This window comes from Lissotriton vulgaris, chromosome 7 (assembly GCF_964263255.1).
Source record: "Lissotriton vulgaris chromosome 7, aLisVul1.2, whole genome shotgun sequence".
Classification (NCBI taxonomy): domain Eukaryota; kingdom Metazoa; phylum Chordata; class Amphibia; order Caudata; family Salamandridae; genus Lissotriton; species Lissotriton vulgaris.
In genome coordinates, this window is record NC_141695.1 from 575,237,515 (window position 1) to 575,264,180 (window position 26,666).

Consider the following 26,666-nt stretch of genomic DNA (forward strand, 5'->3'; position numbering starts at 1 on the left):
GACCTATTGGCTCAGGTAAAAATAAATCAATCCCTATCACTCGACGTCCCAAGAGGTGATCATTTTCCAACATGTAACTCTGAATTGGGCCACAGGTCTTCAGAGTTATGTGATGTAAGTCAGAAGTAAGTAAATTCTACCACTTGGCAATCGTTATCCAAAATCTTAATTATTTTCATGAAGTGGATGTTACTTTGATTTCTTTCGATGTTGCTTATTATTTCCTGTTGTGCACATAGCTTAAGATACTACCAAGAGGATCTAGGATATTTGTCCCACTAGAGATCTTCTCACATTGGAGTCAGGATTGGTCAGGTCACTGATCTAAATCTTGACACCATGTCCAGTGGAGTGACCGTTTAAATGCAGAAATGGCTTATGAGATTTCTTGACAACACGTTCACTGAAGAAGACCGGTAGTAGTCCAGGGAGGGACAGGCAGTGGTAGAACTTTGTCCCCGCTGGAGAAATACACACACACACACACATTTCAATCTTCAGTAAACCTTTGCGAGTACCATATAGGTCTTCAGTATTCCGACTATTGGGGATAAGCAATTTTGCAGCGGGAAGAATGTCCAGTGGAGTGACTGTTTAAATGCAGAAATGGCTTATGAGATTTCTTGACAACACGTTCACTGAAGAAGACCGGTAGTAGTCCAGGGAGGGACAGGCAGTGGTAGAACTTTGTCCCCGCTGGAGAAATACACACACACACACACATTTCAATCTTCAGTAAACCTTTGCGAGTACCATATATGTCTTCAGTATTCTGACTATTGGGGATAAGCAATTTTGCAGCGGGAAGAAGTTTTGGCCAGGGTTCAGCTCCTTATCGGGAAGTTTTTTGGGTGGCCAGTTACCTCAGAGAGAATTTGCACAAGCCCCCTTGCCAGAAAATTGAACATCTGTCCAGGGCTACCTGGATGTGTATTCAATCCAGAAACCTCAACTATGTAAATGGGAACATATGTGTCTGACATTGGCTTGCTTTGTTAGTAGGCAGCCTCTGTACTGCACTTTGATGTATATCAAGAAGAATTCATTAACACATTCTTATGACCCTTTGTAGAAGGTGGTTATGGGCAGCATCTTGTTTTTGGGCAGTTCAGTCGTTAACAGTGGGTCTGTAGCCACCCCCAGGGGTGAATTAAATGACTGCTTCTGCATCTCTGATAAAATCCCACCAATCATGCAGTCCAACTTTTGGGTCCTTGATTATCTGGCCAGAGGTCACAACGTAGAGCTGGCACACATGAGGAGAAATGTACAAAAAGACAATGTTGGAGCCTGACTTGTAGCTCTTTACTATCCTTCTTAATGGGTGCAAATAATCTGCCATTTGCGCTGCTTACTACAACAATGTTGACTATTTAGCACTTTCTCTACTCTACACTATTATCCATCCTTTCTTGTCTAAGCCGTTTGAGTTCTTCTGACTAAATATTCACCCCACCATGCTGGATGGGAACCAGTTCGGTGCATTTACCACTGTTCCTGTGGAAAGGGTTAATACTGAGTCTTCACACAATTATTTGCATCCTTTTCTTTTCAAGCAGAACCCCTGCTGTGATGAGCTGACCCCGTCCAATTTATCATCATTATGTTTTCTTTCCATATTCCTACAAATAAATAAAACATGCAAAGTTGGCCCTTTTTTTTACCCTATGAACTTTACCCACTGGGCCAGCACTGCTCTTTCCATATATGGCCATGGATGCAATCCAGCCAGGAGGATGACTCAGCAGAGCCTGGAAGAGGCTCCGTTTCACGACTCCGTTTCAATCTCTAAAAGGAAAATCGTATTTCGCTCTGCACAAACCATGAAATACTTCAGAAATGGATCCTTTGTAAATTATCTCATTTAACTTGGTAAAATACGTTTGGGCAACGTATTTTACCATCTTTATAAATGCATTGATGGCAGGCTCTCCAGTCCCTAGTTCCTGGAAAGCGGCTGAGGTGATTCCCATTTATAAGAAGGGCCCCAGGGAGAACCCTGCCAACTACCGTCCAATTAGTCTGATCGACGCGGGACAGAAGTTGGTTGGCAGGGTTCTCCTTGAAAGGATCCTCTCGTGGGCAGAGGAAAACAAAGTCATTTCCCCTTACCAGGCTGGTTTCAGGGCATGTACTGGTACAACTGATCAAGCATTTAGGTTGCTCCTCCTCCACTGGAAGGTGGTTACCATCGGCAAAGGCGGTCTTTATTTGGCATTTATTGACTTGAAGACCGCCATTGACCTGGTTCCTCGAGATCGATTGTGGACTATACTGGAGGAGATGGGGATCCCGCTTCCAATCCTAAACCTCTTGATACGTATTCATGAAGGCACTTATGCCCGCATTAGATGGGGCTCTCAAGGGCAAAAAACCGATAGGATTCCTGGTAAGCGTGGGGTTAGACAGGGGTGCGTGTAAGCCCCAACACTTTTTTTCTTTGTTTGTGAATGGTGTTGTCTCTTTTTTACTTGAAATAGACGCAGATGCCCCGGTTCTGGCAGGCGATAAAGTGCCCACCTTACTTTTCGCAGATGACACCTTGCTGGTTTCAAAATCCCCTGTGGGCTTGCAAAAATTGTTGAATCGCTTTAGTCTGTTTTGCGAACTTAGGGGCCTAGTCATCAACACCACCAAAACTAAGCTTCTCTATTTCAACCCGAGTAAGTCCTCCAGGTCCACCCTCTTTCTTGATGGAGAACCATTGGAGCGCATAAAAGAATTTGATTATCTGGGGATCAGAATTTCTCATAATTTGAAGTGGCAGCCCCATATTGATAAAATGCTTTTGAACCACAAAAGGGTGACTGGTGTTTTGGGGCGGGAACATCGCATGTCCATCTCTAAGCCCATTGCCCCTGCCCTAGATATATATGCTGCAAAGGCTGTGGGCAGCGCCCTTTATGGTGCTGAGCTGTGGGGTTTCGAATGTATTACTGCACTTACCACTTCTGAAAATAAGTTCCTTAGAGAGCTAGCATCCCTTCCGATGGGTACCCCTATCAAACCACTATTGAGTGATCTGGGCCGCCGCAATATTCAGGACTTATCTAGGCTACGACCTCTTTTATACTGGGCCAGGCTATGGCGGACCCCCGAGCTCTCTATGTACCTTGATGGCTTGATGGAGGTTATGAACCTTAATGGTTCTTATAAAGTTAGTTGGATCCGTAACATTAAGAAGCTTTTGAGTGAAACTGGTTTGCCAATTAGTTGGGAGCGTGGAGCTTCCGTATCCAAGCTTGAACTCAAGCGAGTCTACTGGAACTGGGTGGATGAGCAAGATCTAAGGGACCCAAACCAGGGTAGGCTGACCGAGGAGTTTAAACAGCATAAAATCAAGCCTCGCTTGGAGCCTTACCTGGACCGTATTGTAAAACCAAGGGATAGATCGCTGTTCATCCAGTTCAGGTTGGGAAATTTGCCTTTACATGATTACACTTGTAAGTGGAAGCCCCCACACCAAACTCCATCCGAGTGCCCTACCTGTAATGGCGTCACTGAAACTATTGCCCATGTTTTTTGTGTGCCCAGCCTACGTAAAGCAGAGACAGAGATGGCTAAAACCTACATGTTTACTGCTCGGTACCAGGAATCATTCCGTAGCTTTGAGAATTCTAAAGACCGACACCAGCACACGTCTAGTTTGTGGGGTTGCTAAATTCTTGAGCTGGGCCTGGGTAATAAGAGCAAAATCTTTGAGATGACTCAGTTTTTAACTAAACTTTCTTAATTTTTATTTTCACAACTTCTACTGTTTAATATGCCTCTTAACCTATTTATTGTATTATGGATGTTTTTATTGTAACTAATTCTGTAAACTGTAAAGACCTATGAATTGTGGTTTTTTATCCTGTGTATGTGCTTTTATGATATCACATGTTTATCGAAATAAAGCTTTGAACTCATTTAAGGCAGTGTGCAAAATCTGAGTCCCTGATCGTAAACTGTAGCTTCATAGTTAATATACGAGGAGCATCCCAGGTCTATTCAGCATTAACGAAAAATACACCATCGGTAAATATTTACGTCACTGATCCTTACCATGCTATTGATTTCTCTAATCTATATTTTCTGAGATTTCTGCAGGTGGTTTAATATTTAAGGTGGACAACCAAAAAATCAGCCAAAGATCTCAAATTTGGATTTGGTATGATTCGTTTTTAGCTTGAAATATTAGCATATATGTGAATACAGCTGGCAATCGCAGTGGGTCCTTTAGGTTACCAAGCCGTAGGCAGTGGCGGTTCGTCCATTGAGGGCGTTGGGGCGTTGCCCCACTAGCCATGGACGACCGTCACTGACTGTGTCACACTGTCACTGTCTGACACTGCGCATTATACCCATTACCGACACTGTCGTGCCTACGACAGTACAGTCATTAATAATGCAAATGCATTTTGAGGTCGGTCGGGACGGACGTCATCGCGGAAGGACTGGTGGGGGGCGGGCCTGCGGCAGTGAGTGGCAGGCTGGCAGATAGCAGCAGCGTCAGCGTGGCACTGGCAGGGAGGGCAGCAGCTGTGTGCGCATTTAGGACAAGTCGATTTTATTACTTGCCCACGCATGCGCACACATGCAGTAGCCCCCTCCCTCCTCCTCCTCCCCTAGCACCCAAAGAGGCAGAGACCCGGGGGAGCCGGGTCTCATTATGGGCAGTATAAGCCCTGCTCTTTTGCCAATCCTGGCGCAGTGGCGATGTTAATGCTGCGCCAGGATTGGGTGACTTAAATTACCGCGCACGAGGATGGTGGTCTCGGGAGAGTGAGGTGAGCGCGCAGACCTCGTCAGGGCAGACCTCGTCGTGACGTGACTCGTCTGACGAAGTGTGAGAGTCTGTGTCGTCAGACAGTCAGTAGTTCTGATGAAAGGCAGCACAGCACGTAAGTACTTTATTTTATTCAAGTACTGTACACTTAGGAAGGCATGGGGGTTCCTGGCACTAGGGGCGAGGAGCAGGAGCTGCTGTGTGTCCCTCTCTCGACTCGAGACATTACTTCACCCAGGGCTCAAAGAGTATTGAACCAGGAGACTCCCGCACTCAATCCGGGGACCAGCAGGTGGCTGAGGGGCGGGCGCGAGGGGTCACTTCATACTTTCTAGACATTGTTTTTTAAAGACGCCCGTGAAGAATGGAAGGAGCCCCGGGATCAAGAATCCAAAATAATTAAATGTTGTAGCAGGGTAACTATCAAACAACAAATGCAGTAAGCAACATTTATTTTTGCTCTGTGCAATTTCTATTTATGCCGCTTTCGAGTAAGATGACCTTCGAAAAAACGTTAACATACGGGCTCGAGCCATTGTGCTGCGTTTTTATTTAAAAAATGGTCCACACACCTTTACAACGTTTAGAACACCCCCTTCCCCTCCGCGAACTGGAAAGATTACAACTTGCAAAACCGCCGTCAGAGGCTCTTAACGTACACACCTCCAGGAGGCCCACGGCGGGTGCACCTGCCAGCCGAGAGCAGGAAGCAGGAGGAGAACGTAATGAATGTACATTATTAGATAACCTGCACTATTAGGGTCCCTGAGGCTGAGATCAGATTCTGGGACCTCCCCGGCCGGTGACTGAGTGACTTATGCAGTTCTGAAAATTATTTAACAGAAAGGTTTGTGCTTCTGAAAGTTATTAGCTGGTGACCAGAAATGTACATAGACAGGCGTGTTTACTTTCCTAATTAAAGTGGTATACGGGGGGCTGGAGAGCAGCTGTGCCGTTTAAGCAGTGCCATGCTTTTACAAAACAGCGCCTATGCCCTGCTACTCATGTTGTTACTCCCAGACTCACCCAGTCCCACCCTCCGAGTCAGGTGATGTGTGGTGTAAACATGTACTGTAAATCATGTGGTTTGCTTTGTGACTGCCTGCCTGGCACCCACCATTTTCATCTTCAGGCCAGAGTTTGGTTTGTGTTTTTTAAACTCGTACGTTTACACTCCTACTCTGTACTGGGTGCATTATTTATGCTATATTATGCTTTGTCTGTGCTTTGAATCCAGCTCTGTAGATCAAGTAAATTTAAGCACTGTATTTTGGTGTGTAAAAAGGCTAAGTCATGGTGTATAAAGAGTTTAGCATTGTTCGCCTATCTCAGCTCATCCCTATATAGTTACTTATAGTTACTTAAACTTAGTAACAGGGCTACAGAAAAGAAATCACTTTAATGATGAAAGACTGTTTCTAAACATATTTTCATGCAAAATGGCACTCAGCTACTGTGCTTGTGTGTTGCCAGTTCCTGTGTTAGGTTTTAGCTTTGTGACTTTCTTTTTAAAGCTAAAAGCGATGTATAACCTGGGTATGGAGCATCCTTTGTTTGGGGTGTCTGTTATTTGAAAGCGTTTTCTGTTTAGTGTATGTGTGGCACTTCTATTTGTTTCTATTTCTTACACTTATCTACTGCTCTAGTCTCTGTACTGCAGCTGGTTGTGTGTGTGGCACAAGTCCTAGTCAGTGCTGCCACTTGCTCTATGTGTCTTTGCAGCTCTAGTCTCTGTGCTTCTCAAATTTTCTTGAAAATGCACCATTTACCCACTCTTTTTTCAAAATCCCCCCGAACCCTCTCTTAAGATGTTCAGCCTCGCTCGCTCGCCACAGTGCACTCTGACAGAAAGTTTATGCCCCACCTCTTTCAAATGTCACCAGCCGCCACTGGCCGTAGGTCCTCACAGTTTGAGAATGGCGTTCCAAGTCAATGTTCTAAGGTGACATTAGATCTCCTACTTTGCCTACTAATATCCAGTACGCCACAGGGATTTTGCAGTTTTAAAGATGCAGTTTGGGCTTAAACCCAAATCCCTTCTACCTAATATGCCATTGATGAACCAGGATTTGGCATTGAGCACCAAGTGCACTTTTAAACAGCAAAATCTCTGGCACTGTAATGGCTGAAAAGAGTCTTAATGAGTAACCAGTCTCATAAAATGTAAATCTACCCTAAATCTGTGAAAATGAAAATCCTCCGTGCTTCTCCGTGAAGGTGGAGAAAAGTAGGCTGCCACATAAACCGGAGCGGTATAGGATTGATTGGGTTGACCCATGATCCTCATGCTCTGTCCTTCAATATCTCCTTCAGATCCTCAAACCCCTTTTGAATCAGACTGTGCTGTAGCTGTGTGCATAGAAGGCCTGAACAATTCTCATAGAACCTGGCTGTCTTGCATCCTCAAGACAATCTCCACTCTGGATTTAGTCTAATAGGGCTAAATTCTTGTTCCCCAGATTTGGGCCCAACTTCCCTCCAAACTAGGCAGCATAGATTTGTCCTACCCCAGTGGTTCAGAGGCCTAGACATTTCCTGCAATAAAGTAGAAACAAAAACTCCGAGCTCTGTTTCTGGTCAAGTACCCATCTTTGTTGGTGCAACAGAGGTACAGTTGAATAAAAAATTCTGCCTCAATATACCTTTTCTGTATTTGCATTTTGTGCATTATCCTTTTCTTTAGCAGTTGTGCTCCCTCCATTTAGTAGCTGGAGCAAATTTAAGTGACTTGAAAACCCCGGCATGGCTCACTGTACAAACCACTGTCCTTTTATTTTTCTGTCTGTAGTACGAGTGCCATCTGAAACATAGCCAAGACGCAGATTGTTGTTACAATCTGTTGCCAAATAATGGTTGGTTTGGATTTACAATTGGTACATCAAATTTAATTGACTTCAAATTGTATTCAGTTTGTGGCTTGCGTTTTTTAATTTGGGGATTAAGAATGCACACAATGCTCTTTGTTTCTTGCCCAAATGTCCCCGTCAGTACCCAAGAAGTTATATACTCGCAGTAGGCATCAAAACTTCTAAAAAAAAAAAATGAAATTCCAATTGATTTTTTTTGTTTTGTAATGGCATCTGCTCTTGAGTCCCTATGCTGGGAATGTGCCACAGGATTCGGCCTCAAACGCTGAAAGATAGCGCTCTTCTTACTTTTTTCTATTTCTTTTTTGGGGGAAGGGAAATGAGAGTAAGAAATCACTTCATCTTGGAACAAAACTGCTCATTGTGCAATTGTGACCTTACCGAAAGTTCCCAGCCCACAATCAACACTTGGTACAGAAATCAAGGAAGTGCCTGAAAACGGGAACCTGCGCTATATCTAAACTGTCTTCATCCTAAAATAGAACTTGGTTATTTTTACACTGAAACAACGGATCCCAGGTCAGAAGTTCCCGGCAGTGACTTAATAAAAATTTCTCATAGGCCCAGCATCAAAACCATGAAAGAAGGTTGACCCTTTCAGTCAGTCTAAAATTTGACAGGAAATGAATTCCCTAAAAGAGGGTCCGGCCATCACTATGTCTTTTTCAATATTAAAATCTTTTTTTGCTTCAGCTGCTCATGTTGGTTGTATGATGGAAGCACAAATGGTTTTTACCACCCGTGCCTCTACCACGCAGCCCAACCACGAATGAGTCTTACCCGCGCATTAGTTTACCATATAGGCCTTAGCCACCAAATTTCGTGATATAGTTGTGAATTGTAAAGCAGCATGTGTGGCTAAGGTCGGCATTACCCTGCCCCCTCCGACCACTCCCACTCCCCCCCACCCCCCTTTCGCTGACCCTTAAACTACCCCAACCCCTACCACTGTTCTAAATCCTACCCCAACCCCCCAACACTAAAAACTACCCCAACTACGTACTCTCCTCAAGGCCTATAACCCTACACTACCCTGACCAGCCCCCTGCCATCCCTGAAACTACTCCAACCCCTTCCACTGCCCTAAAACTTACCCCGACGCCCGCCCTAAAAACAAATTCAACGACCCATTCCCCTCCCGCTGTCCTAAGGCCTAAAACCCTGCACCCTAACTTACACTATTACCCCCCCCTTGTGCTGTCCCTAAACTACTCCTTCCACTGCCCTAAAAGCTACACCCATCCCCCCCCCTGCCCAAAAAACCCCCCAGCCTCACTTGCCTCACCGTCTTCCTGCTTTGTTCTTAAGCAGCTAGATCGCGCACTACTTTAACCACACATGCGTGGTTAGGGCAAGCGTGGTAGAGCTTGCGTGTTTGGAACATGCGTGGTTCAGACCACGATGTTCCAACTGTTTCCCGCTCATGTTACACTTTTTGATAGTTTGAGCTGTAAATGAATCATTTTGTCTGTGCTTGAAACCAAAGGAACTCTGATGGCCAACCTTACATCTTCCTTGAAAAAAATATTAATTTGGCCCTCTTTCGATGTGGTAAACTGTTGAAGATGCGCCAGATTAAGAGGCCACCACAACAGAAACTCCTTCAAAATTCTATAAGCCTTTAGTGGTTTGAAGGAAAGCTCCCCTTCTTATTTGTAAGAGTGTTGTTCATACTCTAGTCACAAAATAGACACACATTATTCCGTGAGCCTCTAGGACTTTAAAACCCGCCTTACTGAGGACTAAAAAACAAGATTGAGCAATCTTTTCCCCATAAAGAATAGGTAAATAGCTTCTTAAAGTTTATTCTTTGATACTTGTGATATGTTCTAGACATTTCTATCTAGCTATTTTTTTTTCAAGCTTTGTGATGCAGAGGGGTTTTAGGGAACCCTTCTCTTCACCTACTCTAGATCACCAATGCGGGGAAGGGTGGAATGTAGGGTGTTATGTGAAGTCCATCTCTTCTGGATGGTTTGAGTAATCTTGGACCTTTTCATATGTCCAAGAAATTAGTGATGTTGTGAGCTCACCCCTTACCTTGAAAGCCCTTGCACCTTAACCACAGTGGTAGGGCTGTAGGTGCTTAAAGGAGAGGTCTCCTCTTAAAGGTACAGCATTTGTTGCCGAAAGCCCACAGCCATGACTGTTGCGTGATGTGTGGTTCATACATCTGAAAGTTAGATCTTCACCTTACTCCACCATTGTTACTTTAGCAACAGTGCTGTCAAGGGAATGTTTTTTGTGATGTGTTCGAGACAGTAATAGCTTCACAAGTTGCCATATGTTCTATCGGTTTACTGCATTGGAGAGATTGCCACCCAGACAGAGTTTGTATTAAGGTGCTATTCTTGCTCACCCCGCTCTTCCCCCCCCCCCTACCCCCCTCCAAATTCGCCCAGAAGCACACTGCTCTTAATTGCCTATATTCATATCTTGATGGACATCATGGGTGCTCTTATTTTTCTGTCTAAACTTAATACATACTTTAAAGATTTTTTTAGTGGTGATAAAACTTCTCCGATTTCTCACAAATTAATTATCTTTAAAGCTCTTACCCTAGTACACCGGACCTTGCACAGTTCTGACCCAGAAATCTGAACAAAGAATCAGAGTGCCAAGCGAGCAGAAACCTATATTCCAGCAAGACACCCTTTTTTATAGTAATCCCCCCGCATTAAAAAATCCAGACGCGGTGGGACTTCCGTCCTAGTTTGCACTGCCAAGATCTGGAACCGGCCTACTTTTCAGCTCAGAAGCACAGCATCTGAAACTGCCTTACGCAAAGCCTTGAAAGCTTACCTGTTCAGTCAATAATTCACCCTTTCTCTATCCTCCTCGCCATGTGACTTAGTTGGCAGCGTTGAGACATTCAATTTTGAGTAGCTGTTTGCGCTATACAAATCTCGTCATTCATTCATTCACTGGGTAAAGTACTATTTGTGACTGAGAACGTCCAGAATATCTCTTAAGTTAGTTTATTTCTTTATCCTCTAGCATTATGAGTGCATCAATTTAAGGCAAAATACGCTGTGCTCTGCAAAACATTTGTCCAATCTCAAATCCTGAATTAGTTTGGGTTGCTCACCATTCTAGGCGAGTTTTAAATTTCAGATACTGTAACCAATTGGAAGTTTACAATGGGTTTGTGAGCCAAATTGTCAAGTACACCATGGCTTTTGAGAAAATTTGCGCTGCGTATTTAACCAGGGCATTCCAGAAAAAGGATCCATTTCAAAGTTGTGCTGAAGATGAGCGCATTGTGGCCAATTTTTTATTTTAATTTTAATTTTTAAATGGGAAGTAACTTGATGGTGAGGGATGGTGAGGGCAGTAACCTTGGAAAGCTTTCAGGTTCTGCCAGTCATGAACATTGTGGGATTGACATAGCTGTTTGGTAGAAGGGGCAACGCGAAGGCATCACACACATGCTATTTTCGATATAGAGAAATAGGTTTTGCTATTGTAAAATGTTTTCATTGTTCGGAAATAATGGTTAAAAATGCATAGCAAAGGGACATCTCACCTCCTGCCCCTAAAAAAGAAAAAAAGTGAAAGACTTGCATGGATAAAAATCTGCCTGAAATAGAAATACGTTTAGGGGTTTGAGCAATGCTCCTATAAATCTTCATGAGAAAAGGATTTCGGCATTCTTAATCTGAGATGAGCAGATCTACTCTGGTAATGGGGAATAATTTTTGATAGGTATTCAAAAGATTTAGTTATTTATTGTATTTATGATGGGCACTGAAACCAGGTTGCCAAACAGTTACTTTATAAAATATACTCCTATTTGCATACTTACTCACTTTTTCCCCTTTTCTAGATATTGAGGAGAAGGGAGTACGTATGAAGCTGACCGTTATTGACACACCTGGATTTGGGGATCACATCAACAATGAAAACTGGTGAGAAACTGAAGGGTCATTTTGGTCTGGAGTGGGCGGTGGGGGCAATTATCCTGGCCCATCCTGCATCACTAGTACACCTCGGCCAATGTTTATTTGCTCCATGTGATGGATGTGTGGTCTAACAGTTGTGCTGTCAACTTCGAAAGTAAAATACCAGTTCTTATTGGGTCTTGCTTTCTTGATCTAAGCTTGGCCTGATGTCTTAGTGGACTAATGCACCCACTCCATGGATCTGTCTGCCCTGGAGGCCACAGGTTTGATTCCCAGCATGTCCACTCAGCCTTTCATCATTCTGAGGTTGATTAAAAATGAGTTTCATTGAGTTGGGTGACAACCGTCGTGTTATTTCAGTGCAAAAATACCCTAAGACGGTGCGCTTAAAAAATATACGCTAAATCCGATTATGTAAATGAAGAGTCAAAGTACAATAACTTTGACCATCTGTTGCATCACACGGTATGGTTTTACCCTTGTGCTTACCTAGGAAATCACAGGAAATGGATTAAAAAATCTGAGTAAGAAACAAATTATGAAAGTCAAGATCGATTTGGGGAGAGAATGTAGCCTTACGGCTAGAGCTGTCGACCTCGAATTTGAGGAACCGGGGTTGAGTCTTGACAGCGACGCTCAACATCCTGTGATTCTGGGCAAATGACGTAATCTCCCTGCACCTAACAAAAAAAATGTTTAATGTGCCCGTCTGTAACGCAACTGGTGCTCGTGTAAAGCGCTTTGATACCGGATATCTATACATTTGAGCGCTAGATGACTACCTTTTATTTATTTATTAAAAAGGTTTTATATAGCGCTACTGGACCCAAGAGTATCAGAGCGCTTTACAGGTAGGTAAACACATCGAGACAAAATTAACATTGTGCATTTAACTAGCATAGGATAAGGCATTTCAGTCAGACGAGGGAATGAGGAAAGAAGGTAACTAAGAGATAAGTACAGGAGACGAAGGTTGAAAAATAAGAGATATGTGAAGGAGAGGGAGAGAGAAAATAGGAAAAGGAAGCAAGAGGGGGGTAGGTCGAGGAGAGTACAAAGATAAAGGACAGTGTTATTTCAGCGACGTTAGGTACTCCAATATTTGTCGAAGAAGCACCTTGTCTTTTTTTGAAGAGAGGGTAGGAGGGGTTGCAGCGAAGATTTTTGGGGAGAGCGTTCCATATCGTAGGGGCATTACCAGAGAATGCACGAGATTGGGTCTTATTACATTTGAGTCTAAGGGGTATAAGGACCAGGGCGTTAGTGCTTCTCAAGGACCTGGAGCACCCAGCTTTTTGTAGTTTGTCAGAAAGGTAGGAGGGGGTGTTTTGGTGAAGGGCTTTGTGAGTGATATATGCAATCTTGTAGGTGGATCTGACTTCAATTGGAAACCAGTTGATGTTTTTGAGGACTGGAGAGATGTGGTCAAATTGTTTAAAGTCAGGAATAAGCCTGACAGCCAAGTTGAGAACAGATATACTCCGGGCAAGGTGGACTTTAGGGGTGCCTACAAGGGTGGCGTTGCCATAGTCAATTCTGGAAAGTACAAGAGATTGAACAACGATTTCGAAGTCATCAGCTGGACTAAAAGGTTTGATTTTTATTTTTAAGGTGGAGAAGGGTGAAGAGCACCTTTAGCTGCATTTTTAATGTGGGGGATGAGATTACGATTCTGATCAAGGCTGATGCCTAGGGATTTGACAGTGAGAGGTGGAGAGGGAGCAATTAAGTGCTTTGAAATCAGTGATCCAGAGTTGTATAAGCAAAGAACTGTTTCTGGGTGTGAAAAGGATGATTTCAGTTTTTTTAGGATTCAGTTTTAGATGATTAAGATGGAACCAGGCTTGGATTTTATTCAAGGTATCGTTGGGGTGAAGGATGGCATGGTGGGACTTGATCTTGTAATATAGTTGAGTATCGTCAGCATAGAGGTGGTAACTGATTTTTAGCTTGTTTGAGAATGAAGTTGAGTGGTTCCATGAATAGATTAAATAGGGTTGGAGAAAGGATAGAACCTTGTGGGACACCATGTGAGACAGGTTGGGGTTTGGGGAGGCAGTGACTGAGCTTAATTTGTTGGGATCTATTTTAAAGATATGAGGTGAACAATTGGAGAACAATGCCCTCAAACCTAAAGCGATCTTTGAGAGTATTAAGAAGGGTGGGATGGTGAACAGTATCAAAGGCAGCAGAGAGGTCAAGGAGGATAAGGAGGGAGGATTCGCCTTTGTCAAGAGAGCGATGAATGTCATCAGTAATGCTGAGCATAGCAGTTTCGGTGCTGCATCCTTTCCTAAAACCAGATTGAAAAACGTCCAGGAGATTGAAGGAGATGATATGGTTGTCTAATTGGGACCGGACACATTTTTTAAGGGCTTAGGAAAGGAAGGTTAGAGATAGGGCATAGATTGTTAAAGTCGGTCGGGTCAGCGGTGGAGTTTTTTAGGATGGGGGAGATTTGACCTAGTTGAAGGGATGCTGGAACACAACAAGTGGCAAAAGAGGAATTGATGATATTGGCTGATAAGAGAGGGAATTCAATAAAATAAACTTCTTCTTTGGTTGCTAGAATTTGGATACATCTCATTTGAAGTCTTTGAAGCATATGGGCATTAAGGATGAATGTATGAATTGCTCCCTCCTAGTAACATCTATGACTCCCGCCTCCCACTTCTGATAGGACTGCTAGACTTGTTATGTTGCATTCCTTTCATTAGGTTTATGCCCCGTCTTATGAATAACTATTGGTCCCTAGTGAGACATAGATCAGGAGGTTGGTCTTAGCCAGTTTCTGACTTCTGCTTCCTTCCAGCTGGCAGCCCATCATGAAGTTCATCAACGATCAATACGAGAAGTACCTACAGGAGGAGATCAATATCAACAGGAAAAAGCGAATTCCAGACTCCAGGGTGCACTGCTGTATATACTTCATTCCAGCCACTGGCCACGCGTGAGTACCTGCTTGCTTGTTTACAGACTTTTGTAAAGCGCTGCAGTGGCTCTGTGACAGAGGGGGAAACTGGAGCATCTAGAATACGAATGGCAGGGTAGATTAGTCCAACTGGCTGCGGTGGACTCCATCCAGCATTCTGCGTCCTCTATGGTTACGAGTGTGCTTTGTTGTTGGCCAGCTTGGATAGGATGGACTGCTGTCTGTACACTTTGTTCTAGAGACTGGTCGAAGGTACTTGTCTGTACGCTCAGATGTGACAGAATGTCTTAACGATGTGTTCTCCCACCTTACACTAACTCTCCTGAGGAGATCTTTTGGGAGCTTCAACCTGTCTGACCGTCTGCATCCTAAATCAATGTGTCCCATCCTACTTGGTGCAGAATGATTTCTGCCAAAAGCAAAATCCTTTGTCTTCGTCACATTTTAAGCGTTCTCTGCTGCATGTGTTGGTTTCATTTTAGACGCCTCGTTTATTAATCTTTAGCTGTAATGTTTTGTTTCACATATAGACAGAACCCTGGCGTTACACATGCACGCCTGTATGAAAGTAAACTCTTCTTAAGCCTTGGTAGAGGTGATCTCTTGCTTTTGCTTTCGGGAGTGGTTTGTATGTCCCGTGTTATTTACCCACATCACTAGCTGGGGTTTGTTTCTGGTGAACAGTTTTTGTTTGCCTCTTGCAACACTGTGGCTGTGCCTTACTAAGTTATTTGAAAATTTGTGTTGTGGCTTGTTTCTCCGACCCCCTCTGACGTCTTATTTCTTGCTCTGCTTGAGCTCTTGTGTGTGGTTTTTATATACTTTTTTAATCCTATGGTCGACAGACGAGGTTTGGCTCTACCCAGAAGTGGCTAAGTGCCCAGAAATTGTAGATCCCTCCCAACTGCTTAACTCTTGGCTGAAGAAGGTGCTTGTGCGTTTATGCTGTTGAATACCAATGCCGGCCTGCTTCAGTGAATGCAGTATGAGCAGGGTCGTGCATTTACTGGGAAACAGGGCATCGCAAACTGGGCGTCTACCCCTGAAACGATTGGTGCTCCTGGGGCGCACATAGTGCTATCCTAGCTACAGGGCAACCTAATGCTATAGACGGGGTTTATAATGAGTATAGTCGTGTAACAGGAGGAATAGATTTTGGGGGAGGGGGCAATTGGAGACCAGGCAGCAGCGGTGGTGGCCAGTGCTGCAGTGAAGGTTTGAAGCCAGAGCAGTGGCAGCAAGGTCTGGAGTGGGCGACCCTCCCCTTCCAGGAAATGAGGGTGAGGTGGTAGGTGTAAGGGGGGGCACGAACACCAGAAGACACAGCAGGGGGCTGCTGCCTGTGGAGTTTTATACATTATTTTTTTTTTCTATGCAATTCTTAATGGCAAAGTTTGCAACGCTGCAGCACACCCGAACTTTTTGAATCTAATGCTTCATATTTTGAAAACTGCTATCTGTAAAAACATGCCAAGACTTGAATAATGTCTTGTTTGTCGGTTTGTGCTAGGGGCGCTGAAATGCAGGGGGGTTAGGGGGGGGCAGCAGGCAGAGCTTCTCTGCTAGAGAGCGGTTATGCAGCATTCTTGAGCCCACATGTGCATCTTGGAATGCAGCGGCCTGTGCTGAGCCGCTAGAACACTACTCGAGCATGCTGGCGGTGGGCTGGTGCCTGCAGGCGGCCTCGGAGAGGCACGTCCAGCAAGGTGACGTCCAAGGTGTCCGAATAATTGTGTCTCCACCGGTGAGGAAGCAGGAGTGACTAAAAGCCTCCTCCTTCTAGAAGCGCAAGCTTGTGGATTTCACTCGTGCAGTTACAAACGGCGCATGGCGCCCTGGCTTCTGCGTTTTTTGTGCTCCACGGACTGTTTTGAAGTCTGTGAAGAAGTTATTCTGCTAGTGCTGTACTAAATGGAACATTACTCGGCTCAAACGTTTCTAGGTGTCTGGGCGTGGGCAGACCTGTAGTAAATTGTCATGCTCGTGCTCCAGGGCGCTCCAATATTATACACTGTATGTGACTGTCTTGGAAAACACAAGTATCTGACTCCTGTGCACGTGGGCCCCGTGTTAATGAAGTCCGACTGGAAGTGATGCTGCAAGAGTGGAACATTGAATGCGCCGCCCTTTTAATGGCCACGTGATAAGTCCACGCTTCACTCATGTAGATCGTTTCCCTTCCATCGCAAACCACCTTAAAGGCTTTTATGGAGTTTTGGTAGAGAGTACGTGTGTGTTTCTGGGATTTCATTTATAATGGTTTGACTTTTGAACTGCTGCCTCAATGGCTTCCGTCTACCTGGCATTTACGGCGGCCATGTTGTGTGTGTGTGTGTGTGTGTGTGTGTGATGGAACCATACAAAAAGTAGGAGTCGTGCATGTCAGTTTTTACGAGAGGGTGCATAATGTGTGAAGCTGGGGAGGAGCTACTGCCAAGCAATCTTACACAAACTACCTGCGACTTGTGCCTCATCCCGACTGGGAACGTTGATTGCTTAACAAAATTGTACGCAGCAACACAGATATATTGTATAGGAAGATGCTGCAGCGACGCAGTGGCTGATGGGTATTCATTAGGCACTTTGAGTCTACCAGTCTCTTAGAAAAGACGTCATTCTTTTAACTGATATTTGGTTTTATGTGTTTGCTTTCTGAATACATATTAAAGCCGCCTCACTGGAGCCAGTGACTGCTGCATTGGTATTTTAGGTATTTTGTTTATCTTGGACTGTTCCTGTATGTTGACTGTTACTCTGATGCATTGTTGCTAAATTGGTGCTTGTTCTTGGTCCGGCCTGTTACTGATGCATCTTCGTTTTGATTACAGCAGTCTCCTGATTATGTGCGTGCGGTTTCCTTAGCCAGCCAGACTTGCTACTTTGCTACTTGTGCCTTTTGGTTGAGGTGGGAAAGCCGATCAGACAATCCACCCTGTCGCTTGGGACTGCAGGGGTTTCTTGCTAGAGTGGTCCTCTCCGCACAGAGAGCGGAAGCGCTTGAAAGGGCCCTGATGTATAAAGCCCAGGCTCGGGTGAACCCCAGGAGTCTGCTACATTCCTCTGGCAGCTTGTGAAGTTTCTGTAACTTGGCTTCAGGTCAGCATTAGAAAGCCAGCACAGCACAGCACATCCTCCCTCTGCAGGAAGGCCATTATTGTTTATTTGGGAGGTATTCATTAGAACACAGATCACACCCAGGGCTGGGTACAGTAGGTCTGAATGTACATTTGGAGGAAAAGCATATAAACCTGCGCATATTAAAGATTGGAGAGCTGGACTTGGAACCTTGGCGTGAAGTCCATCTCACTGGAATCTATGCTTGCATATCCATTGATCCAGGCTGCGTGACTGCGGTGTGGAAATGGATATGGGCTCCTTCTCCGGCCTCAACAGAGTTCCCAGAGGTGCTAAAAGGGTTGAGACCACTGGTACCTACAGGCGTTACTTGCAGGAAGTGGCACCTGGTATCGGTGGGTCAAGTTGAGGCGGTCTCCAGGTGTAGAAGGCACGTGGTTGGGTGCGCTCTTCCACAAGCGGCCAAGCTAGTCTTTGAGTAGACTAACGCTGAACTGCTCTGTCCTTCCTTCTGGGAGGCTCCACTCTGTGGACATAGGACTGAAGCAAACGCTCATGTTCCAGACTGTGTTTCAAAGGGCTAGAACTACTCCGCATGGCACCCAGCGTTTGACGGGGTCCACTTGGGTACAATGAGGAGCATCCTTTCTTTCCAAAGCTGTATTTGAGTGTCACTGGGCAGCAGCAGTGGTGTGCTTATGTTCCTACGTTGAAGATTAACCCTGCAACTCCACCCCCATTGATGTGATTGCACAGTACATTCTGCGACTGTGTGATTGCGCACAATCCTTTATCCGTGTTGTGCCTGAGCAGTAGCCAGTGCTCCACTGCCAGAGAATCCTCCTCGACTCACACAGAGTGGAACTGAGCATCCCCCCACCCCGCCTGCCACCCACCATCCATCACAATTGCATCGCAGCAGCCTACCCACTGCTGATAGACCATTAACACAACTGAGCAGCAGATACACAACACCCTCACCAGCCCAAGGTGCTGGAGCATCAGTCGCTTTTATAAATTGCCACTGGTGCGAAAGAGCATCAGCAGCCACTATACTACTGGCCAGCCAGAGATGCAGACCTCCGCTCCGCCTGTGTACCATTCACTCCACCAACTGCTGTGATTTACAAACACTGCTTACCAGTCCCCTTTGTTGTAAATCGCCAGTAAACCCCGAAATACAGTAAAGAAAGGTTTGGGGTGGCTCTTTCCTTCCTCATCGTGAGAGTATCTGAAGGCTGCAGTAGATCAGGGATTTCCAGGTCCGATCTCCTCCCAGAGCACTAGCTGCTGCTGCTGCTAGTTGCAGAGTTTGGGCCCCAAGGGTAAATAAGGGAAGGTGAAGGAGAAGAGGTGAAACAAGCTTCCTCAATGCAAATAGGACTGGCTTATAAATGAAAGCGCCTCTGCAGTCATTGATGGGCATAGCCCAGGGGGTTACAAACCTTTTCTGTAGCAAGTGCTACTTGTGGTCAGTAAAACTTTTCACGAGCTACCAATATTACTAGTGCTATAATAGTGACCACATCAGATATGATTACGTTAGTGGCCATCAAATGCAAGATTACCATCAATGGTGACCTGGTCACCTCAACGCAATAGTCCCTATTGCCAGTAAAAAAAAATGTGTCAACGTACAATGCCTCTAACCCCTTTGCTGCGGGGGTAATTCCCCCGCTGTGCTGGGGGGAAGGGGGCGCGCATAGCGCCCGCATGCTCATGACGAGCTGAGCTCGTCACAGGTGCATTGGCTCCCGTGGAACGCTCAGCACAGCAGGGGAATTCTCCCCGCACCTGAGCGTTCCACGGCCCATGACGAGCTCAGCTCGTCATGAGCATGCAAGGTGTTAATTGGGAAATACATAACAGCCGTAGCTTTAGTGCCGCTGGCAACAAAAAAAATGAGCCGCACCCGCCCAGCACGATTGATCACTAAAATATTTGTTTTTTGTTCACTTTACAAATTAAAGTTTTTATCTAAATATTAGCATAGGTTTTCAGAAAAGACACTTTTTTTTCCTCTTGAATAGACACTTTCCAATTTTGATATACATATGTTAATTCAACTAAATAAAAGCTTCTAATTTGGAAGGCTGGGCTAGGAGAGCTACTTGGAGTTTGCTGGAGAGCCACCAGTAGCTCACAAGCTACTCGTTGGAAAAACCTGGTATAGCAACTCAATAAATCAACATACATGCACTTGGTCTTTCATCATTGCACTCTTGCATGTATTCGTCCACCTACAGACTTGATGTATTCACCCACTTGCATAACCATAATGAAAATCACATTCAAACGTAAAAAAAGTAAGCTAAAATACGAATAAAACAAAGAAATCGTGCTGCCTCCTTAAAATTGGAGGCATATGGTTGCAACAAAATAATAAATTAGTCATACCAGCAGTTGGCCATCGTACAACTGTATAGTACATAATGTATCATTTTAGAGTGCCACCGTGACTTCCACATTTATAACAAATGTTTCCTTGATTGCGCAGGGCGCACCTTTTTAAAAAGGTGAGCCCAGTGCAGTGAAGGAAGGTGGGCCATATTAGTTAGAATGCGCTGCCTCAGGGCAGCCGCGAATGTGCTGTCCATGTGAAAAACGGAACGGCTGATTTGAAGCCGCTCCGTGTTTTCACAGTGCAGGCAGCAACCTGTCTGCACTTTGAAGGGGGATTAGAGATCCCCTTGCAGGCGGGTGCAGTCATTGACTGCACCCACCTTCAAGGGGATGTCTGAGGGGTCCATGGGACACCCCTACACCCTCCAGAGGGCTGCTCCCAGGGGGCGCACTGACAGGGTACCACCTTTTTAGGTGGCACCCTGTAAGAGCCTCTTGAGAGCTTCTTTGCCTCTGCACCCGTGTCTGTAATACGGCACTGGCGCAGAGGCAAAGGGATTTCCTTGTTTGCATGGGGAACACCCATGCAAATGGGGAACTCCCCTGAAGATAGTGCTGGCGCTTTGTGCGCCAGCACTATTGGTATTACAGAAGGGGCACACCGCGTCAGCGGCCCCTTCTGTAATGCAAAATTTCCCCGGGGGCACGCAAAGCAGGCGCAAATGTCCGTTGAGCCCTCAGGGCACTTTGTGTAATACAGCCCTTAATGGGCATATCGGATATATAGAATATTATTCAATAATCGCTGCATGGGACGCAGTGCACTGCAGATAAAATGAGCAGCAAACCAGCTGCCCATTGGCACTTGTATATTTGTAGTAAAATTACAATTGTCAAAACAAGATACAATGTCTCTCGAGAGCCTAATAAGGAATATCTTGTAGTACATATCTTCAATCCCCAGAGTATGTTCGAGTGGGTCACTAACACCAGAATATTGCCTTCTATGGTACTCAATGCGTGCATGTTCCAAAGTACCTTCCTACAGACTTTAGCACCGCAGTAACAATCCACAGACTATTGTCTTCAATTTTCATAGTCCGTAAGTCAGGCCCACTCCACTGGCTCTTTCATATGCAGGGCCTCTGGGATTAGGTCATTGTGCAGCTGCTGTGTTTTTTGCTTAGTTATAGAATTGCCATATTTGCCACATATTCCACCATCTGCTGCATGATTTGCAGATTTTAACCCCAAATTTTTTTTATTTCTAGCTTGAGCTGTTCAGAAGTTACTAAAGCGAAATTAACTGTTGTCGCACAGTGAAAGACCCTTTGCAAAGCGTGACTGGTCAACTATCTGTTTATTTTTGCAATATTTAAGTGTTAAACTGTAACTGATGAAGTGCAAACAATGCCCAGACTGTGTTAATAAGGGTAAAAATGACAAAATAATGTTATAATATCACAAAATGTGCTGCATTACGCCTCCTCATTTGACTTTTCTTGATGCATATTGTACTCCACTCTGTTGCATAATTTCACTCTCTCCTGCCTCATATTTCCAGTGGTCAAAAGTTTTTATACTACACAGCCACACCTAAAAATCTGAGCCAATAAGGCCCATAGCCTTGACCATTGGCTTGACAAAGGCCTACTGCACTGCACATAATCTGGAAACTATCATACATTCAGTGATAAAACTACACACCAGTAGAATAGTAGATGGCAAAACAATATGAAACCCCTGTATAAAGGGCATAACCAGTATTCTCGCAGTGAATATAGTCTACCCCAGTTTTGTCAGAGGGTTGGCCATCACCAAAACTGTTGCCTACTAGAGTAATCTGAGATTTGATGTCACAAAAAATGGTCTACCGCCTGTAACAGTGTGATCACAATACACTGTTAAATCTCATTTGGCTTTAACAAATACTTTTCACAATAGCGAAGTCCAGTTTGCGGACTTGGACATAACTTTTCATAATAAACAGATCGAACATATGACCACAGCCATAGCTTTTACCATTGAACAACTCATCCCTTTATCACAGGCTTGTCCCCATAAGTCTTTTCTGGCCAATTGTATGGCACAAAAGCTTCTCCAAAGAGAGTCTAACTAGGACTCTCACAGTACAGATCTCGAGCTCCATGTTTTGCCTATGGGTTTAACCAATACCAGAAGCCATGCCTTCTATGCTAATTAGTGAGAGCTCTTGTCACCAGAGGCTTCTCTGCAGGCTGCAGTACAGAGTAACTCTATAATGCTTATCACTTTTACATAAACTTTGCAAACTTAATGTCAGGATTGCTGTCTTTGTAATGTTTTTCTGCCGTACAACCTTGCTCATCGGCTTGCCACTATAACCAACGCTGCCCTCTGAGAATACGCTTTCCTACACGGCAAGAAGTGCAAAACAAGTTCTCCTTTTCAGTAGAAGCGCAAGATTTCTGCCCAATCAGATGTTGCACTTGAGGCAACCAATGCGTGGGCAGACCCTGCGCCTCTCTCGCCATATTTCTGACACAAGTGCTGTGCTGTCGAGCCAGACCTAAAAATGGCATTAACATCTCGGTTACTGGGGTCTCCAGTCTGGCTCTGATGTAGAATTAATGAGGTAATTTGGAGATTCCCTGATGAAGGAAAGCTCACTGTGAGGTCAGTAGGAGGTCAAATCCAAGAACCCTGACACCCCATCCGTCTCGCCCAAGCCCCCAGCTCCTTGAAGCGGACTGAAATGCACCCCCTTGGGCTCCTCGAGGCTAAGGTTTCGGTCTTGCCACAAGCGAAGGAAATGAATGAACACGGCTAATGGAAGGAGAGGAAACAGATGGGCTGCTCGGCTGTCAGAAAGGGCAGCAGCTGTCCTGGAGATGGCAAAGTGGTGTCTTCTATCTTATCACAACCAGGCGCTTCCCTGGGGCCGGTCCGCTCCTCGGCCCCCAGGAACAGAATCCGAACACTTAGAACAGAAGAAAACTGAATGCATATCTTTTATGCCAAGAGCAGAGGGGCTTCGATGATCCATGTGCTATCTGCAGCGCCCTCAGAGCTTAGTTCGTGTAGCTGTGCATTATTCTTTCATTCCCTTTCATAGACTTTTTACCAACTCATTCGTACGAGGTGCCTATTCACCCCACTGGTGTTAATTGGATCTTTCTGGTGGCGTGGCAGCTGGTAGGAGAACAGGGGTTACGGGGCAGGGGGGTTGCCAAATATCAAATAAATAAATACAACTCTTTCCTCTTGTTGCAATCTCTTCTGCAGTCCTGGAACCAGGACGCAACCAGGCTCCCCTAAGCCAATCACAACACTGCAATGCAGCGTTTTGATTGGTCTGAGCTCTGTGGATCAGCGCTCAGATGGGGACAGGTAGCCTGTCTATATTCCCTACCAGGCTGTCCATTACAGCCTGTTGGGGGAATATGCAAATTGCGTATGACTGTTTGGCTGGGCCAAGACGGCTGGCCATGCAGTCATGTGCACTTAGTGTGAACAGTCCATTCCCTGCCCCACCGTAATCCATCCCCGCAGCAATGAAAAAATAAAATAATAATTTTATTATCATCATTTTATTTTTCACTGCTCTAAGAGCAGTGGGGAGCCGTCCCTCCGCTTTAGCAAAGGAGCCTCCACTGGATCTTTTTACGTCAGTAATGGCGGGGCAAGCTGCTCTTCAAACTTAAAGTGGGTCTTGACATTTGCTAGTCTGCAGGTGCAACTTCTTCATACCTTCTCAGTTCTCACCCGAGGGTTTTTTCTATTTGTCCTCCTGGACTCTTGACTGATGTAATTCTTGCAAAATATATGGTGGGAAAGGACTGCAAATTATCTAATATTGGACACCTCTTGCCATGATTCACCAGTTGCTGGGCATCTGTCCAAACCTGGCATTGTGCGCCCTACATGCTACTTCATACTGTGTATGCTGATATTTCATATAACAAAAGGGCACACTCCCTTTCTGCTTCTATAAGTACTACCACTGCAGCTTCTTGATATAGTTACCTTCTTGGTATTCACTTCATGCATTTTTGCCCCCCTCCACCCCCAACACGTTTTGATTAACGGTGGTGAACACAGCGTCTCCTTCATGGTATTCTTGTCCTTAATCTCTGGCCATCTGCATGGGTTCTGCCATTGTCCTCCCTTCAGCAGTCCTAGCCTCCTTTGGGTTGCCAACAGCTTGGCATCAGTTTAGTGGTAGCCTTCGAGGCCTCAAAATTGGCGTCGCAGTGAGCCTGGGTATACTTCCATCCATGCCATGTCTGCTTGAGAGAGGTAAGGAAATCACAGGAGCCTCTCGGAACGATGGCATCTGTACGTAGCTCTTTTGGCCTCTGATATGCTGTAAGCAGAATGGAAAGAACATCCGTATCGGTGCAGATTGCCAGTGATTATTTAAGAGTTGTGCATGCTCATTATCCAGTGGCGTACAGTTTGGTTGGTGCCCATGATGCAAACTTCTACACCCTGGTCACCAGCGAACGTGGACACTTTCAATGCCGCTCCTGCATTGCTTTGGTGGGAATGGGTTGGAAAGCGCACTAGTAGATCAAGGAGGAAAAGATGGCTGAGGTCGCGGTCCAGTATCGAAGGCGCTGGTCGGTATCGGTCTGATCTGCAGTCACTTGGTAGTGCCCATGCTAATGGGGGGAAACCGAGAAGCGTGCTGTGTCAGATAACCTGCCTTGGAGTCCTTGAATCATCCACCACTAGGGAAGTATCTCAGGACATGGTAACGGTAGACTCCTCCCATTTTCTTCTTTGCTTTATCATTCTTCCAAGTGTTTGGATGCGATGAGAGTGGATGTCCTGTTCCCCACACCTCCCCCCATTAATTCTTCTTTAATCCAAGCCACACTATAAGGAGTTAAAGCTTTCTGGTGTCTTGCAGTGTTTATAGCCTTTTCCAGCTAGTGTGTGTTCTCCCTGAGATCAGGGGCACACAGGCCTGTAGTTGAAGATGGATGCCCCACAAATAATCCATCGCGACTGATGTCAATAGCGGCAAATCACCCAGTGCAAAGAACTCTATTCAGCAGGGCTGGACAATGTCTGCTGGCTTGCCAAGGCTGTGATTTCCCTTCCTTCAAGCCAAGAGTAATGTGCCTGGGGAGGCTGTGCTGCTGGGCTTTACCTGCCTCAACAATGCAGCACTGTGCGCGAATTCCGGTTCCACCACTTCTCGGTGCCAGATGGGTGCCTGAACCTCACTCTGGGCCATGCTTCTGTTGAGTAATGCTGTGTTGGCTCTTCGGGTGGAAACTCGCAGGAAGTTGATGTGCGCGAAGGATTCCGGCCAAGTTCAGGGTTCAGGGCCTCGAGGGTTCCACAGTCCAGCAATCTGAGTAGGCTGTATGCTGGCTGTCCAGTTTGGTGAGCAGTTTGCAATTGATGATGATTTTTTATTTTTTTATTTCCTAATCTGGACATGAATGAATGAATGAATGAATGAATGAAAGCCATCTTGTAACGCGCAACTTAGCCCAGTGGGCATCCAGGCGACATGCACTGCAATAACTGCACGTCCTGGTTATTCCAGTGTAACATTTATATTATATAATGTTTATCCTCTGCTATGTAGACCTCCTGGGAGTTATAATTAAGGCAAAAGTAAGGGCAGATAGCAAAGCTGCTTAAGAAAACACACTACAACTTTAAAGTGCAGCAAAAAGGGGAAAGCTGGAAAACCGCAAGTGAAATCAGACCTAACCTTGTAAATTTTAGGAATCCATGTAATTTTGAAGATCTGGATTTAGTGTGAGGTGCCTAGTTGTAGTGAGTGACTTGTATGGCCCTTTTCCCGCCCTAACTGAGCCTCCATATTCTTAGTATGAATAAGGGCATAGCAGCAAAACGTGTTGTCCAATCTCTCGAGTGAGAACCATAGCAAGACCTTGATTTTACTTTGCATGCTGGTATTTGAGGTTCTGCATATATAACCTTAAAAACATAAGCTCCACATACCAGAAACACATTATTACGGCGGAATGTCGTATGCCCGAGAGTGGCCACCTTGAGGTCTTGCCAAGGCTGCCTGCAGGGAATGGAGTGCAGATGGGCTTCTTCTTCTGGGAGTTTTAGTAGTTAGTCAGTGGCCAAGTAGCTTTGTCAACCAAGAAGGGGATCTTATGAAGTACCTACTGCATGAGAACTTGTTACAAGGTATGGGCATCTCTGCAAATATGGCTGCCATGCCAGGGCTTTAGTATAATATGGACTGCCAAAGCTTCATCCGTGCGACTTCGGTTATTTCATGGTGGCGGATGAAGGAAGAACCTTGAGTGAGGAGAGCAATGACTACGCTAAATCTGGCACCCATTCTTTTAAGAGGGGGGAGATTGAAAACGGGTATCTCTTGTTCTGTTGCTCAGTGGTCATTTCCTGGTCCGAGAATGCTGACCTGATGAGGGCATAATCGAGCTACATTCAATGACCTCTAATACTCACTGGATCGTTCGCGCTGTGGCACTGGGCATTGTGGTTTTTGGGGTGGGTGTAGTAGCAGTTTATTTTTTATTGCTTTTAGAATTGATTTATTGTTGCAGATTTACCCACTAATCTCAGAACTCCCTCTTAAACTTCATGTGAGCTACTTGACTCTCTATCCTGGGGTTACCAGATCGCTCCATGTCAGCTAGGCACAGCTGGTTGTATTCCTGGACTGTCATTTTTTAATTCACTATATATTAGACGCAGTTCACTTTGACTGTTTCTGATTGAAGTATCAGATTAGAACTTTTTTTAAAGAGTGCCCAGGGCTGAAATAATGTAATGCC

The 26,666-nt window shown here is 45.1% G+C and overlaps 1 protein-coding gene across 4 annotated transcripts in view; it reads left to right on the plus strand.

Moving 5' to 3' along the window:
* SEPTIN9 (septin 9) overlaps positions 1 to 26,666 on the plus strand; it is a 554,478-nt gene that overhangs the window by 496,762 nt on the left and 31,050 nt on the right. For all 4 annotated transcript variants that reach the window (XM_086930662.1, XM_086930664.1, XM_086930665.1 and 1 more), the window contains 2 exons: positions 11,462 to 11,543; positions 14,350 to 14,487. In XM_086930662.1, the coding sequence (XP_086786788.1) occupies positions 11,462 to 11,543; positions 14,350 to 14,487 (220 nt within the window). The remainder of the gene's footprint in view (positions 1 to 11,461; positions 11,544 to 14,349; positions 14,488 to 26,666) is intronic.